The sequence below is a fragment of the Elephantulus edwardii genome, unplaced genomic scaffold (genome assembly GCF_000299155.1).
Source record: "Elephantulus edwardii isolate Elephantulus edwardi_28Jun2011 unplaced genomic scaffold, EleEdw1.0 scaffold00005, whole genome shotgun sequence".
In the NCBI taxonomy this organism is placed as follows: Eukaryota; Metazoa; Chordata; class Mammalia; order Macroscelidea; family Macroscelididae; genus Elephantulus; species Elephantulus edwardii.
In genome coordinates, this window is record NW_006399755.1 from 21,571,228 (window position 1) to 21,590,032 (window position 18,805).

Consider the following 18,805-nt stretch of genomic DNA (forward strand, 5'->3'; position numbering starts at 1 on the left):
CTGTAAATTTTCATTAAAATTAATAATAATAAAAATAAACTTAAAAAATCATTTTAAAAAAATCACATACAATGAGGGAAAAGAGCAGGTCACCAAATATTATTCTAGTCTCAAGAGAGAGCAAGTGAGGAAGAGTGAGAAAGACTGATAGTTGAATGCCAGACCTTAATTATTAAAGTCTAATAATGTTATTGGTAGGATTTATGAGTGTTATTGAGATTCACTTTTGAGCTAGCCTTTTTTTTTAATCAAATCTATGCCAGGAATTTGGAGGACAGCTACCTGGTTGAGCGGCTAGAAGAGATTTATATTTGTTCCCATTTCCAAGAAATGTATTCCAACAGAATTTGGAAATTATCAAACAATATAATTAATATAACATGTGAGCAAAATAGTGCTGAAGTTTATTTTTTAAAATGGCTAAAATAGGAGCAAGACAGCAGGAAAGACAGACAGATCTTCTCTCACACCACTGAAGAGAAACAAGACAATGTAGGATGTCCTTTGTGCTCCAGTTACACCCACAGCAGCAACACCTATGGCAGAACTGGAGACCTCATGTGAGATGGGATATCAGGGTGGAAAGAACCAATATTGGCAGGATCAAGAACTTGGAAATGCTGGACAGAAAACCACAAGGCTCAAGGCTGAGATGCCTGTGTGCATATTTTGGGAGCTATCTTGACTGTATTCTGTTATTAATGTGGATTATAACCTTTTGACTCCCCTCTGGCTCTCCCCCTGAAAAAAAAATTGTGAGAACAGTACATAGAGAACTGCCAGAAGTTCAAGCTGAATTTAGAACTCATAGCACCACAGATATCATTGTTTATGTCAGATGGATCCTGGCTGAAAGCAAACAAAACTAGGAGATTGTCTGTGCTTTATTGACTGTACAAAGGCATTTGGTTATGTGGATCATAATTAATTATGGCTACATTGAGAAGAATGAGAATCCCAGAACACTTAAGTTTGCTTGTACAATCTATACCTAGACCAAGATGCTTTTGTGTGAACAGGGTACACTACATGGTTTAAAATTGAGACAGTTGTATTCCTGAGTTGTATTATCTCTCCATACATACTTCAGTCAGCATGCTGAGCAATTTATATGAGAATCTGGATTCTATGAAGAAGAATGTGACATCAGGATCAAAGGAAGACTCATCAATAACCTTTATTATGCAGATGACACAACCTTGCTTGCTGAAAGTGAGGAGGATTTGAAGTGCTTGCTACAGAAGATCAAAAAATACAGCCTTCAGTATGGATTGCATCCCAACATCAAGCAAACAAAAATCCTCACCACTGAACCAGCAGGCAACATCAGGATAGATGGAAAAATGATTGGAACTGTCGATTACATCTTATTGGATCTGCAATCCACACCCTTGGTACCAGCAGTCAGAACATCAGGAGACATATTGCACTGGGAAAGTCTGCAGTCAGAGACAGCTTCAAATTATTAAAGAGCAATGATAATAAGTTTGAGGACTAAGGTACACCTTAGCCAGGTCGTTGTCTTTTCAATCACTTCCTACGCATCTGAGAGATGGACAATGGATAAGAATGATGAAAGAACAAATAGAGATGTCTTGGAGAAAGTATCGCCAGAGTTTCTCCCTGGACACCAAGATAACAAAGCTTTGTCTGACATACTATTGGTATGTAGCTGTGAGAGGCTATTCCTGGTGAAAGGACATCATGCTTGGAAAGATGGAGGGGGGCTGTCAGTGAAAGAGGAACACCTTCAACTAAATAGATTGACACAGTGACGGCAGTAATGGTCTCAAGTATATCAGAGATGGTGAGAATGGCTCAGGAAAGGACAGGGTACAGAACTGTTGTTCATAGAGTTGCTATGGTTTGTACTAGATTAACCGCACCTACCAGCATTTTTTTTTCACTTTGCACATTGAATGTAATTTGGTCATACAATTAAGAAATTTTTTTCTAAGCAATAAAACTACCTTTAGTAAACAAAACACAAAAAACCCAAAATCCTACTTTAAATACATTATAACATTCCATTCTCTACCAATTGATATTGATTGGACAGCAGTGGGCTTTGGTTTTTTTGATGAATCATAGAATTGAATTACAAAGGGGAAAAGCAAGACCAGTAGATTACATCACAATTCACAAGAAACAGACTGATGTTGTCAATGACTTTATTTTATTTGGATAGACTATCAACAGTAGCAGTCAGAAAATCAAAACACATGCTGCACTATGGGGGAAAAATCTGCTGACAAGGATCTCTTTAAAAGGCTAAAGAGTAACAATGTCAGTTGAAAGACTAAGGTGTACCCAACCCAACACATGGTGTTTCCAACTGCTTCATACTCATGAGAATGTGGGACAACATTCACAGTATAGAAGATCAAAGTCATGCCTTTGATTTGTGGTGTTGGTGAAGTGTTGAACATCTCATGGACTGCCAGAAGAACAAACAAATTTGTCTTGAGGGAAATATAACCACGGTGCTGATTAAAGATAAGGATGATGTCATTTCTCACATACTTTGGGCATGCTTTCAGGAGGTCCCTGTCCTTGGAAAAAGGACTCAAGGCTGGGAAAAATAGAGGGTATGAGAAAGAGGAAAATCTTCAATGAGATGGAGTATCACAGTGACTCACACTGGACTCAAGAGTGGCAGAAACTGTGAGGATGGTACAGATTAGGACAAGTTTTTGATCTGTTCACAGAGTTGCTTTGAGTCATAATTGACCCAAGGGCACCTAACAGTATGGCTGTACTTGTAATCTCATCTGGGAGTGGATTGTCTTTGTTATGTCAACAAAACAGGATTAATCTAAAGGTATCTTGATTCAAAACTCTTTTGAGATGTAAAAGATATTAAGCATGTAGGGAGCACTGGTGACCTAGTGGTAAGGAACTGCACAACAATCCCAAAGGCATGTGGTTCAAATCCACCAGATGCTCTGCAGGAGAAAGATGAGAAATCTTCTCAAATCTTCTCTTGTGCAATAAACTGCTTCTGAAAACCCACTGGAGGGTCAGCTATGGGTTGGTTCCAACTCAAACATACACAGCAACAACAGCAACAGCAAGCAAAGAAAGTGTAAGGCAAGTACAAGTCACATGAAGATGCTCCAGTAGCAGAAACTTGGGAAAGATAAGAATCATCCTTCAGAACCAATAGAGAAGTGGTCTGCCCCTAGAGCTGCCCCCTTAAATTAAGAACTGTCAACAACTTATTGTGCTGTTGGAGCCAAACTTGCAGCTGAACCTTCAGCAAGTTTTCAGAGGTTGTAAACACATGGAAGGAGACTAACCATCTTTCTCCCAGGAAGCTATTGGTGCAAACCATTTGCCTTTGAACTGACAACACGGCTCCAGAACCACCAAGTCACCAGAGCTAAACCATGACTTTTTCAATTGTTTCATGTTGTTGTTGTTATGCGCCATCAAGTTGCCTGTGACTCATAGTGACCCTATGTACATTAGCTCTGAATCCTGCCCTATCCTGAGCCAATCTCCGTCATCCCCAACACACCTTATCCCATTTCTCCAGTCACTGAATCAATCCATCTCATCCTGAGTCTTCCCTTCCTTGCTGTCCCTTGACCCTTCCAAGCATGATATTCCTCTCCAACGGCTTTTCCCTCCTGGCCATGTACCCAAAGTACTTGAGACAGAGTTTCAAAATCCTTGCCTCCAGGGAACAGCCTGGTTCACTTTCTCAAGGACAGATCTGTTTGTTCTCCTGGCAGTCCATGGTACGTTCAACACTCTTCTCTAGCACGACAACTCAAAAGCATCAATCCTTCTTCTATCATCTTAAGTTATTGTCCAGCTCTCAGATGCATAGCAAGTAATTGCAAAGACCCTGGCCTGTATCAGGTACACGTTAGTCTCCAGACTGACATCATTTCTTTTCTTTACTCTAGAGAGGTCCCTGACAGCTGACTTTCCCAATGCAATTTGTCTTTTAATTTCCTGGCTGCTCATACCAAGAGTGTTGATTGTAAAACCAAGCAAGTTTCAGTCATCAATAATCTCAATTTCTTCTCCATCTATCATGAAGCTGCCAATTGGCCTAGTGTTGAAAATCTTTGCTTTTCTTGATATTGAGCTACAATCTATATTGAAGACTACAGAAATGAATGTGAAAATTAGGCAATGAATTAGGAAGAACGAAGAAGAATTGATGCCTTTGAATTGTGGTGTTGACTCTTTATATATTTAGTACACCACTGAGAGTTAAAAGAAACTTGGTATAGAAGCAGTGTTGTCAGAGTGCTCCTTGGAAGCAAGATGGCAAGAACTAGTCTCACCTATTTTTGCATGTAATTAGTCCTCAGAAAAAGACATTATGCTTGGAAAGGCAGAGGCTCAGCAAAGGAGAGAAAGGAAGACCTTCATTGAGATAGATGGTTGACACAGTGACTGCAGAAATGGGCTGAAACACAGTAGAGATTTTATATTTAAACATGAAATGGGTTAAGCAGTGTTATTTTTAAATGAATTGGTACTTTTTAAATGTCTCCATTTTAATTTCTAACACCATGAATATCAATAAAGCCCACATAAAGAGAAGCTATTGAATAATTTTGATTTTTACAGAGTAAAGGGATTTGGGCCGTCTCTGAGTGGTAAGCACAACATGCTTGACTATTAAGCCCAAGACTGGAAATCTGAGTCTACCAGAGAAAAGGCACCTCAGAAGAAAGGCTGGCAATATACTTTTGGAAAATCAGCCATTGCAAACACTGTGGCACACAGCTCTATTCTGATACGCAGGGGTTGTCACAAGTCAGGATTGACTCCATGGCAACTGGCTCTTTAAATGGATCCTGAGATAAAAAAAATTTTGAAAACCACATCCCTGAAGGAAAACTTTTCAGATACACCCCAAAAACCACTTATGAGTTTTCTTAGTAAAACCTGTGAAAGCTAGAACCTGTGTAAGGCAGAAACCTGTCTGAGATGGAAAATACAAGTATTTTCCACTAATAGTTGAGACAGAAGTGGTGAGACTGCAGCCTGTCAGAAGAGGAAAGCCTAGAAAAACCAACTCTCATAGGTTTCATTGTGCTTTATCATATGACTGTATCAAAGCATCCTTATCTATTTCCCTATGGACAGGCATTAAATCATTAACTGGGGGGGGGAACTTTATATTCTTTATTATTGCTTGGCATGCAATAATTAATTTACATCATGTTTCATTCATGTTTATTTCATACAATCTTTCATTTACATTATATTTAATAAAATCATTGCTAGGCAATGTATTTCATTCAATTACTGTTGATCTGTGCCTATTATTGAGCTGTCTCTTCAAGTCTCCATTGAATTTTTCCTATTCCTTCATATCCTATTTGCCCACTAAACTCTCCTATATTAAGGATTGTCACACTTCCCTCTTTTCTATCCCTTCCTCCTTTCCCCTTCCTGGGGAGTTAAATCTTCTCTTTTACTGTTGAACCACAACCATTGTAGCACAGCAGTGATTTTAAGACTGGCAATCAATTGGTCCCATTTAGTTCTGTTGTACATGGAGTTGCTAGGAATCAAAATTTACTTGACAGTAGACAACAACTATCTCCCAGTTTGAGAAAATAAACTTCAGTTTGTTAAACCTACCCCCTTGTGGTATATCTGTTACAGCAGCACTAGATATCATTGTTGTTGTTGTTGTTGTTAAGTGCTGTTGAGTCAAGCACGACTCATAGCAACCCTATGAATAAAAGGCCTGAAGCCTTTCTACAACTATCGGCATTTATCAAAGTTCATAGAGTTTCCAGAGGCTTGTTGTTTAGGAAGTGGATGCCACTCCTGCTCCCAAAGACAGGAGGTTAAATGTGGAAACATAAATTTAAATCATCTTGAATGCTGACTGCATTGATTACAGATAGGTACTCATCAATTTCCCCCCTTTCTTTTTTCAGAGGAAGTATACTATTGATTTGGCCATCACAAATTACAGCTATCGAGTATTTTAGCTATGTTATCCCTTATTATTGTTTTTGTTGTGTACTGTTGAAATGTCCCAACTCACAACTGACCCTCTAGCAGGTTTTCAGAGACCAGTAAACCACATGGAAAGAGACTGCCCATCTCTTCCCCACAGAGCCTCTGGTGGTTTCAAACTGCCCGCCTTTGAGTTGGCAGTGAAACTCTTTACTATTAAGCCACCAGAGCTCTCTATGTTATCTCAGAGCATCCTATATTACAGAATGCTTAAGTCTGCAAACATCTTGTTATTAACTTTATGAAAGATTACTCTATATACATAAGCAGGGATTTCTGGTGGTTTTCACTAGCCATAGTTCATAGGGAGTTGTGCAATTAACACAAAGATAATGACTCTGGAGGTTCAACTCCACCAGTGACTATAAGTGGGAAAAGATGAGCAATCTCCTCTTATGCTATTTACAACCTCCTGAAAACCTGCTTGGTGGGTCAGCTGTGAGTTCGTTCAGATTCAGTGGCAATGGGATGAGAGATACACATGCATATTACAATAATATTTCTTCTTGTAGTCTTATAAACAGATAGGACCAAGAGTATAATTACGAGAGTAAACATAAAATAAGATTTAATTGACATTCAATAGTCAAGAATATAAATTTGCCTCCTTGGTTGTTTCAAATAGTTTGCTCTTGATTACTAAACTAAATGGTGAGTCAAACCCACTCAGCTGTGCTGTGGCTAAAAAGGCCTGAAAATGTGCTTCCATGAAAAAGATAGCCAAGAAAACACTCTAGAAAACTCTATTCTGGAACTTTTGGGGTCAGCCTGAGTGGAACTGAGTTGATAGTAATGGGTTTGAGTTTTTGTTTATACTGTCAAACACAAAAGAATTTCCTGAACTAGAAAAGGAGGAGGCTAAAATTTCTGCTCTTTCCTACTAATCTTAGCCCTTTTCTTTTAGTAGTTGTTATGCGCCATCAAGTTGACTACAACTCGTAGTGACCCTGTGAACAATGGCTCTGAACCTTGCCTTATCCTGAGCCAATCTCACTATCCCAGGCACACGTATCCCTACCACCCCAGTCCCTGTGTCAATCCTTCTCATCCAGGGTCTTCCTTTCCTGCACTGGCCTTGTACCCTTCCAAACATAATATCCTCCTGGTGACATGCCCAAAGTATGTGAGATGGAGCTTCAAAATCCTTGCATCCAAGGATTCCTTTTAATGGAATACTCAATAATCATAGACCAGGTTTCTCATTAATTCAGAATCCAACCGAGGGTAATTTACTACTAAGAACTCCTTGAAGCAAAGTCTGTGACACCTCCTCCCTCCATTTCTAGTATCTAGCTCATCACTGGTACTTAGTAACTATCCAGTAAGGTTTATCTAATTAATTTATTGACACACTTAATGAGATGATAATGAGAAGAATTAAAATGTAGAGAGGAACAAAGTTTCTGGCAAAGATCACTCAGCAATTTCTTATCAAAAGAGTGCAGGCGTCAGCCTAATTGTGCCAGCCACAATACTCAATAGTAACACTAAAAATGGCTGCTCAAGAGATTTTCACTGCATAATAAGGCTACTTTCATCACTGTAACTAGAGGTCAAAGATTACATTTAGATACTGAAATTATCAAGTTGAAACTTTCTATGTAGTTGATTTTACAACTAATATTTTTAAATGGTGTCTTTCAGTGATTGTTGTGGCCTTGATAGATTAAACTTTCCAAAGCGTATTTATACTAACAACAAAGACTGGCAATGCTATTTATGAAAGCTGAAAAAATGAAAATTTATGAAGCGGGGTTTGTATTTCACAAGCATTGTGTCGTTTAAGTACTTTGGATCTCTTTTTTAGGGAAAGCAATGACTCATTTGTCCTCTCTGTGTGTCCTTTACGATCTGTCTCCAGTATAAAAAAGACATTTTGTTTAAAACAGCAAGGCTAAATTGACCTAATAAAGCTCTCTGGACAAATATCCTGTGATCAAAGAGATCCAAGGAAAGCAATGTAATTTCTAGAGAGTTTTTGAGGGTTCAAAAACCCTCAAAATCTCTCTCTTGACCTACTTAAAATAGGAAGTTTTGCTTGCTAAGAATGCAAAACCCTAGGACATATTTAGCTTGAATAGGGAACTTGAGTGAATTCTCACCGGGCAGCTACATTTTCATACTCAGAACTGGAATCCTACACAAGCAGTTACAACTCAGACAGTAAACAAACGGAAATAGAGATACTGTTTCTAACCAGCCCTTAAGAGAGAACATCTATTATGTTATCCAGAAGAGGAGGAAAGTCCATTTTCTGACTCTCAACAGTGTTAGTAAACATGGGGCCTCGTTAGGCATAATCAGTTACACAAACGGAACCAAAGAAGAGGCCTTACTCGGTCAAATTCCCTCCTTGTTCTGTTGTTCTGTGTGCCATCGAGTTGGAACCAACTCATAGCCGACTATCCAGTGGATTTTCATAGGCAATAAATCGCAGAAAGGAGATTGTCCATCCTTTTCCTACCCGTCTTGCTCTGGCATAAGTTTAAAGAAAAATAGCTTTTCCCTATAAATGTGGAAGCCACCTATTTACACTCCACAGAAGTTATATATGGTGCCCTCACCCCACTAGAGGATAACTAGTATTTAAATTCTGAAGGTTGATTATGTTTCCTGAGGATGTGGACAACTTAAGGAGATTTTATGCAACAAATAAGATCTTTGCCTGTGGTTTCACCTCCCACAATTTAGGACACACTTAAGGCAGGTGTTTACCCACTTTCTTCTTTGACCTCAAAATTTACCTACCTTTCTTCCTTGACTCACCTCTACCCCCTCCTCCCTGTTTTCTCTTCTGAAAAGCTTGCAAGACTAGTGAGAAAAGTGGGGCAATGTCTCTTTCTAGGCACACTGCTCAAGGAAACAGATAGAGATGGATACAAGTATCAGGCTCTTGGGTTTTGAAATGAGGGTGAGGTGAGGTGATTTAATAACTCAGGTTTCATTCTCAAATGTATGGAGGAAAGGAGCAGTGCCAAGACCTACAGGCTGCCATCTTTCTCTCAAAATGGTTCTAAGCGGAAATTACCATAGAGACATGATCTCTTGCTTAAATCAGTACAAATATATTCAACTATGTTTCAAAATAGGAGAATCTAGAATTAAGTGTTTAATTACACAAGCCAGCCTATAATACAGTAGTAACATAATGTAAACATTTTCAGAATATTATGAAGACTAGTTAAGTATAGTATATATTTTTAGCATTAGTTTATATCTAGACTAACTTTTAAAATTAGTAATTATATAACAGACATAGTGATTCAAAATAAAGCAGTGAGACTAGTATCCAGGTGATTGTCAGAATCCTGTCAAGTTTTTGCATATTTTGCTTTCAAAAAAGTTCTTAAATACTTGCTGCAACCAGTCTTGTTTTACACACATGAAATTGAGACTTAGACCGGTTAAGCAACTTGTCCAAAGTTACGTAGGAGTGGAACATAAAACTAGATCTATAACAATTTTTCTCACTAAATCTTATAATAAAAATTAGCTCAAGTTTTATAATGTTGATTGAGAAAAGAAAAAAAAGTTAAGTGAAAAATAGATTAAACAATTTAAATCTGAGGGTACTAAGTTAGGGATGAGATTTGTCATCAGGGGACTAAGTTAGGCTTCAGATTGGCCAGGTTTGGGCCAGGCCAAAACCATACTCAGCCAGGCTCGTTGTTTTTACATACTATTAAGTCAGAAACGATTCACAGCTGGACCTTCAGAAGGGTTTTCAAAGGCAGCAAACTGCACAGGAGGAGATTGCCTATCTTGTTCTTGCTGAACAGATTGTGCATTCAAGCTATGTATGTGTCTTTGAGCAAGTAGCACAACTCCTTACTGTTAAGCTAGCAGAGCCAAGCCAGTGGCCCAAAACACACTTCACTGCTAAATGAAAGGTTGGTGGTTCAAATCCACTTAGTAATTTCTTAGAAGAAAAGATTCTAGAGATCTTGCCCTGTAAGCATTTCCAACGTATGACCACTAAGTGAATTTTTACTCCTAACTACCGTGTAGAACAGTTTTTAACTACCCGGTAAGGTTGCCAATGCTGTGATTTTAAGAGAAGCAGACAGCTTTGTATTTCCTCCACTCTACCCCTAGTAGCTAACTTTCTGGTAAGCAGCTAAGTGCTTAACCACTGTGCCACCCAGATCCTTCTGTAACAACTACAGCTTGAAAAATTTTCTATGGGAAGATCTCTTTTATATAGGGTCACTATGAGTTGTAATCAATCCAAAGGCACACAATAGTGTTTAAAAAGTGGTTTTTTAAATACAATAACATTTTGAAAGTTTTGAATACAATAACATTTTGAAGATTTTACATTAAAAACTTTCAGTTTTTACTTCTTTTGAAGAATGAAAAATATAGGAATACCACACCATGAAAACATTAGAACTAGGTAACCCCAAATCAGATCCATTAATGTTGAGTTGATCCAGACTCCCATTAACTCTTCATCAGGTTTCTGAGGTCATAAATCTTACCAGGTGGAGACTGCCCATCTTTCCTCCTCAGAGTTCTGGTAGATTAGAGCCACCAGAGTCAAGTCACACTTTCATTTGCAGCAGAACCATATTTTGTTGCCACCAGAGTTCCCAGGGCTGTGGGGTGTTGGTGTTAAGTGCCATCAATCATAGCTAATGCTCTGGTTTTTAGAAGCTAGAAATCACAGAGTAGATTGCCCATCTTCCTCTCATGCAACAGATGGCAGATTCAAACCACCTGCCTTTGACTTGGCAGCGCAATTCCTTACCACTAGGCTACCAAAACTCCCACCAGAGATGGGTAGTAGACTAAATATGTACTTTTTTCACTAATTGATTTTGATCTAGTTTCACTGTATGTACTTTTTCACATAGTTCCCCCTTACATCCTTAATTCACATACTTTACTTAGTTCCTGAAGACATTTGAGTTTACAACTCTTGTTGTTTGTTAACGAGCATGATGTATAAGTGATTCTATGAACAAAAGACCTGAACCTTGTTCTATAACTATTGTCATTTCTCTAAATTCATTGAGTTTCCAGAGGCATGTTGTTTAGGAAGTGAGTGTCACTCCTGCTTCTAAGCCTTTCTTACCTGGGAGCTCCACCAAAATCTGTCCACCATAGGTTACCGTTATGGCATTTGACACACCAGTGGCACAGTGTTCAACATCACAGCAACCTCAAGTTACCTCAGTACAGTGAATTGACAGACCAGTGCTGTACCACTTAGAAGAATGTTCATGCCAAACACAATTAACATGAGGCCCTGAGGCCTATAGCACCCAGTCCCAACCAACTTTAAATACACAGGACCATACACCAGGTGCTAGTTGGCTCTATATAAGAGGCTTCCAGCCAACAGCTCATTGTAAGGAAACTCTTGTAGGAAACCAAAAGGACTACTGGTGGTACTGTGGTTAAAGCACTTCCTCCCAAGCCAAAAGTGTGTGAATTAGAACCATTAGCCTCTCTGCCAGAGGAAGATTTCCCAGTCAGCTGTCGAGCCTTGGATACCTTTTAAAGGACAGTTTTTCTGTATTTGATATAGTGTCAATGACTCTGATTCAGAGGCCAGAGGGCTTTGAGTTGCTTGGTTTTATAATTAACCCAATATTAAAATAGACCATACCAATGTGACTAAGACAAGACTGGTAATTACCAGTTAGCGCTAAACTACCTTTCATTTGGATTTTGAATATGCTCCAATACTTACATCCAGCAAATATGTCTTTTCCACATATCAGCATCTCCCGAAAATATCCAGGACATCTGGCTGTGCAGTATATTGAGGCGTGAGGTTTCAGGAAGTTATTGTACTGAAGTAGAGCTGTTGTTTTATTTATCCTTGTCATTTGAAATGTTTCTCTGATGCCATTGTAAAAATGAAAGCTTTCTGGCTGGCAATTCTTAATTGCTGCTCGGCAAAATATAGAAATATTCATACCCATCTTAAAAATTGTGGCTGGTTCTACCCAGATGTGGCCAGAGCAGCGAATATTCATAATTCCTGGAAATAAAACAATAAATTTTATGTAAAACAATAAAACAAAAATATTCAGAAAGATATGCTATTGTATTTTTTTTATGCTATTGTATTTAAAGTATAGTCTTTGCTATTAATGATATTCTTTCCATTGAAAAAAATGGTTTTAGAACTAAGTGTATTTTTTTTTCAATTAATTAGGTGGTCACAGTGCTCTTTCCCTTCTTTTTAGTCAACTCTGGCTGATAGTGACATTATAAGGTGAAGTAGAAATGGCTTACAGGGTTTCCAAGGCTATCAGTGTGTTATTATTATGTTTCTGTTGACTTTCATCGGCATAACACAAGATTCAGCCTTTATCTGTCCCTAATTGTCTCTGTAAAGGAACCCAAATTGTACACTGTGTGGAGCTGGCCATTGAAACGTCAGTTTCAACTCCACCAACTGCTCTGCTGGGGAAAGATGGGAGGTCTCCCCCTGATGGAAGATCATTATTAGTCAAAACAGATTCAGGGCACTTGGTTGGGTTTGGCTTTGGCTTTGGCGAAATAGTAGTTAGTAGTAGTAATTTGAGCTTGCTAAGCTCAAAGTTGATGGAATTGACTCAATGTAAACACAAAACCAAATGCTCAATAGTGATAAAAATAATTTCATCTAGGGAACTCTGGTGGCCTAGTGGCAAGAAACTGCACTGTAATCCCAGAAGTGCATGGTTAGAATCCACCAAATGCTCTGCTGGAGAAGGAGGAACAACAATCTCCTCCAGTACCAGTCAGATCTGATTTGATGGTGCACACAAAAAAATAATAAAAATAAAATAAAATTTTAAAAACCCAATTCCATCATCCTCACAAAGGGATTTCAGCCCGTTCATTTTTCTTTTAAGAAAGTATTTGACTAAATAAATTCAGCAATTCAAATTCAAATTAAACTCCACCTGCAACACCTTAAAGAGATATTTACTTTCAACATGTAAATTCATTTAATGAGTAGTCATTGAAAATATAAGGAAAACTAAGAAAATCTGAGATAACTAGATTGGGAGGATGTTGTTCTGGGTTTCTAAGATGGAAAGAAGAACCTCAGATATTCTAATCCATTAAGCTTCACAATATTTAAGAATTGTTTGACAAGTTAATTATTTTTTTCAATTCACAGAAAAAGCAACTATGAATAAAGAGTAATAAATATAAGTCTTACCAACACACATATATTTTCCTATATAATGGCATAATTAACTGTCAAAAGAATGCTAAGAGTGATATTTTTTTTATTGAAAAGAAATGAAAAAGTAGAAAAACCTTATAGAAAAACTAGTAGAAAACTTGCGGAAGATAAAACCTAGATGATAGTAAATGCAAGTTGTTGTTGCTGTTATGTGCTGTCGAGTCACTTGCGACTCATAGTGACCCTATGTACAACAGCCCTAAACTCTGCTCTGTCCTGTGCCAATCGTACTGTCTCAAACACACCCATCCCGATTATCCCAGTCACTGAATCAATCCATCTCAATAGAGGGTCTTCCCCTCCTGTGCTGTCCCTCCACCCTACCAATCATGATGTCCCTCTCCAAGGACTGGTCCCTCCTTACAACATGTCCAAAGTATGTTAGACGGAGCCTCAAAATCCTTGCCTCTAAGTAACCGCCCTGTTTAACCCTTTCCAGGATGAATCTGTTTCTTTTCCTAGCAGTCCATGGTACCCTCAATACTCTTCTCCAGCACCACAGCTCAAAGGCATCAACTCTCCTTCTATCCTCCATAGTCACTGTCCAACTCTCTGATGCATAACAAGTGATTGCAAAGACCATGGCCTGTATCAGACGCACCTTAGTCTCCAGAGAGACACCATTGCTCTTTAGTACTTTGGAGAGGTCCCTAACAGCAGACTATCCCATGGCACTATGTCTTTTAATTTCCTGGCTACTGGTGCTGAGAGTGTTGACTGTGGAACTAAGCAAACTAAAGATGTCAAAAATCTCAATCTCTTCACCATCCAACCCGATGCTGCCAATTGGTCCAGTGGTGAGAATCTTTGTCTTCTTGACATTGAGCCTCAATCCATACTGAAAGCTGCAGTCCTTGACCCTTTGCAACAAGCACTTCAGGTCCTCCTTAGTTTCAACAAGCAGGGTTGTGTCATCTGCATAGTGCAGATGACAAAGAAGGCAAAGAAGGGTGACCCAACATAGTGTGGAAACTATAGAACAATATCATTGATTTCACATGCAAGCGAGATTCTACTGAAGATTATCCAAAAATGACTGGAACAGCATGTCAGCAGAGAACTGCCAGAAGGCTGGGTTTAGAAGGGGTCATGGTACTAGGGATATTGTAGCTAATGTTAGATGGATCTTAGCTGAAAGCAGAGAATACCAGAGCAATGTCTATCTGTGTTTCATTGACTATGCAAAGGCATTTGACTGTGTGGATCATAACAAACTGTGGCTGACTCTGAGAAGAATGGGAATCCCAGAACACTTGATCGTGCTAATGTGAAACCTATACTTTGACCAAGAGGCAGTCGTCAGAACAGAGCAAGGAAACACTGCATGATTCAAAACTGAGAAGGGCGTATGCCAGGCATGTGTCCTGTCACCATACCTTTTCAACCTGTATGCAGTACAGATTACCCGGGAGGCTGGGCTCTATGAGGACAAGTGTGGTGTCAGGATTGGTGGAAATACAAGTTAAACAACGATATATAAAATGATTCCTGATGGGTATTTGTAAGGTCTCTATGTCATGCCTCAGGGGCTTGTCTTATTTACCCAGGGCTCTACAACAATCAATTGAACATATAAACAGATTCCTATTTTTAATCTTCAGATTTCAGGAATGTGGGGAAGACAGCTGCTTTCTTATTTCCCTTGAATTGTTTTAGATACTGGTTAGTCTGACTTGAGACATGTTGGGTATGTTTCCATCCCCAGTATAATTATATCTGAACCTGCAGAAGATTATTCTTTTGTCACTGTTTTGAGTAACTTGAATGATCTGCAAAATTTTCTCCAAGGTCTGGAGCTTTCCCTGGTTGCTGCCTGTCTCTGCTTCCTGTGGATATTGTTAAACATAAACAAACAAAACACCAATACAGTTGACCCCAATTTGTGGTGACCTTGTGTGTGCCAGTTTTCAGAAAGTAGATAGTCTGACATCTCTTCTAAGGCAACTAATGAGTGGATTTGCATCTCCAAACTTCTAGTTGGCAGTTGGGCATATTTATAATGTATGCCACTCTTGTTGTGTACCACCAAGTTGGAACCGACCCATAGCTAACCCTCCAGCAGGATTTTAGAGGCAGTAAATTGCACAGGAAGAGATTGCCCATCATTTTCCAGCAGAGCAGCTGATACATTTGAACTTGTGCCTTTGGGTTGGCAGCACAATTCCTTACCACAAACCACCAGAGCTCTCTTTACACCTTTGGGGATTTCCTTTACACGACTTAGGGCCTCTTCTCCCTAAGAAACTCAAATACCAATTACAGTCCTACCTTTAGTTCTCATGATCTCCACTCTAGATTTTTTTAAAGCTGCTTATGACTAGCTGTCTTTCCATATTCTATGCTATTTAATGACTCCAGATGTGTGTGAATTAAAGAATAGCACATAATATTTAGAGCACAAAATGTTACTGCACCAAGTTGGTGGGATGTATAAGAAGGGGGCTTAGCATAGTGACAGGAACATAGTAATCATTAATAAAAGGCTCAATGAATGAAATTCAGACTCCAGATGAATTCTTTCATAACAGTTAAAGTAGTTCAAATATAGAATACGCTGATCAAACGAATGAGTTCTTTCACAGAAATGTTCATGTGAGGGTTAGGAGGATTGTCCATCTTGGAGAGTTTCAAAATAAATTCTACATGTAGAACAAGGTTGGACTTTGTTTATTTTATTTCATATCATTTTGATGTGCATATAAGTTTTCTCATTCTCCTAGTTATTATTCCTTGCATAGTATATGTTATGATTCTCTGATTCAGAGTGTTCAAAGCTGGTCCATCTCATCTCACTATGCAATATTAATGTGTATCATTTCATTTTTAACTATTTCCAGTTTTCCAAAATTCAAGCTACATACATTCCATTTTCCAATTATTAAATGATGTTTTTAATTGTTTTTTCCTCATTTTAACTAACTTCCAATCTAGGCTTTCACACTACACTGTTGTAACTACCGACTTTCTTTAATGTTCATAGGATTTTCAAAGGTCTGTTCTTTAGGAAGTCGATGGCCTGTCCTGCTTCCTAGTCTGTCTTATTCAGGGAGCTTCACCAAAACCTGTCTGCCACGGGTAACCCTTATGATATTTAACACACCAGTGGCACAGCTTTCAGTATCACAGCAGCCCCAACTTATTTCAGTACACAAAATAATATTATCCATGAAGAAAATAAAAAGTTCTTTACACAGAGGAAAGAAGAGGGAGAGGTGAGTAAAGGAAATGGGAAAGATCCAGTGTGAATGTATACAAACTTTGTAAGTAAACCAGTATAAAATGAAAATTTTATAAAATTTAATGAAAAATAAATAAGACAGAGGAGGGGAAACCCCAAAATGGATGTTAAAAGAGACTCTGAAATTATACTGGAACACTGAGAACCCAAACCAAAAGGAAAACATGCCTAAGTGAGAGATGAACAGAAGATTTCAAAGGGTTGCTCAGGAGGACAAAGAAAAGTAGTATATAATGGAATGTGTAGAGAGCTGGAATTGGAGAATAAAAAGAGAATAACTCGCTCTGTGTTTCTCAAGCCAAGAGAACCGAAAAATTTAAGCTGTGTGTCACAACAGTGAAAGATGCTATGAGCAATATATTGAATGACCCAGAAAGCTTCAAAAGAAGATGGAAAGAATACACAGAATCACTGTACCAAAAAAGAACTGATCAAGACTAAAAACTTCAGGAAGTTCTTAATGAACAGGAGTCAATAGTAATGAAAGAGAAAGTGAAAGCTGCGTTGAAGGCATTGGTAAAATATAAGGCCCTAGCAATTGATGGGATACCAATTGACTTGTTTTGATTAACAGATGCAGCCTTGAATTTGTCACCAGTCTATGCCAGGAAATTAGGAGAACAGCCATTTGGCCAACAAATTGAAAGAGGTCCATATTTGTTCCCATTCCCAAGATAGGTGATCCAACTGAATGTGGAAACTATTGAATAATACCATTAATAACACATGCAAGCATAATACTGCTAAAGATCATTCAAAAATAGTTGGAACAGTACATAGATAGGGTTCAAGAAGTTCAAGCAGGATTTTGAAGAGGCCATGACACCAGGAAAATCATTGTTGATGTCAGATGGATCCTGCCTGAAAGTAACAAATACCAGAAGAATGTCTATTTGTGCTTAATTCACTATGCAAAAGACATTTGACTGTGTGGATCATAAAAGCTTGTGGTTGACATTGAGAAGAATGGAAATCCCAAAGCACTTAATTGTGCTTATGCAAAACCTATACCTGGACCAGGAAGCTGTTGTGTGAACAGAGCAGGAAAACACTACATGGTTTCAAATTGAGAAGGGAGTGCCACAGGGTTGTGTTCTCTCTCTGTACCCATTCAATCTGTATACTGAGCAAATTATTCAAGAAGCTGGACTCTTTGAAGAAGAGGATGGCAACAGGATTGGAAGGAGACTCGTCAATAACTTGCATTATGCAGATGATACAACTTTGCTTGCTAAAAGTGAAGAGGAATTGAAGCACTTGTTGTAGAAGATCAAGGAAAGTAGCATTTGGTTTGGATTGTATCTCGATGTCAAGAAAACAAAGATTCTTATCACTGGACTGATAGGCAACATCATGATGGGTAGAGAGGAGATTAGAACTGTCAAGAGCTTCATCCTTTCTTGGATCCACAAATAACATCATTGGTACTCACAGTCAGGAAATAAGGAGATACATTGCACTGGGAAAATCTGCAGTTAGGGACCTCTCCAAATCATTGAGGAGTGATGATGTCAGTTTGAGAATTAAGGTGCATCTGATTCAGGCTATGATATTTCCAATAATTTGCTGTGCTGTCCAGCTTGAGAGCTGGACAATGAATAAGGATGACAGAAAAAAGAATTGAGACTTTTGAGCTGTGGTGTTGGAGAAAAGCACTGAACTTTGCATGGACGGCCAAAAGAACAAACAGTTATGTATTGGAGAGGGTGCAGCCGGAGTACTCTTTGGAGGCAAGAATGATGAGGCTTCACCTCACATATTTTGGGCATGTTGCTAGAAGGGGCTATTTCTTGGAGGGAGGCATAACACTGGGAAGGAGAGGAAGACCCTCAACCAGGTGGATTAACACAGTGACTGCTGCAATGGGTTCTAGTGTGTCCTGAAATATGAGGATGGCACAGAATAGAACACGGTTCAGGTCTTTTTTTCGTAGGCTTGCTGTGAGTCGTATTCAATGCAACAGCACCTAACAAAAACAGCAATATAGTTGTTATATTCTTAAGAGGTTCTAGCACAAACTTTGATGAAAATAGTCAATATTTTTCTTATCAAAGATAAAAACGTATACTCAAAATACTATACCTCCATGGCACCGATTGAAGAGTATGTAAAGAACAATTATCACATCCCAATGAATTATGACTTGATTCATGCCTGTGAACAGAGAAGTCATTTATATTTAGCAAAAAATATTAACAATTTTTAAATTATGATTTTATAGAATAACAATACAATTATTATTATTCTATTTTTTGTAAGTTATTCTGTTTTATGAGACCTTTTCTTTAGTAAGGAAGGAAAGCAACAAGTATTAAGATAATATCAGCAGTGTATGAAGAGGTATAATAAAAAATAGACAAAGTAAAACAAGA

At 38.4% G+C, this 18,805-nt stretch overlaps 1 protein-coding gene across 1 annotated transcript in view; it reads right to left on the reverse strand.

The window, feature by feature from the left end:
• The window catches only part of IL23R (interleukin 23 receptor), a 126,158-nt gene extending 107,573 nt beyond the window's left edge, over positions 1-18,585 (reverse strand). The window contains exons 1-2 of the mRNA XM_006879746.1: positions 18,516-18,585; positions 11,699-11,992 (exon numbers count right to left, since the gene is read on the reverse strand). Coding sequence (XP_006879808.1) covers positions 11,699-11,992; positions 18,516-18,585 — 364 coding nt within the window. The remainder of the gene's footprint in view (positions 1-11,698; positions 11,993-18,515) is intronic.
• Positions 18,586-18,805: the final 220 nt, after the last annotated feature.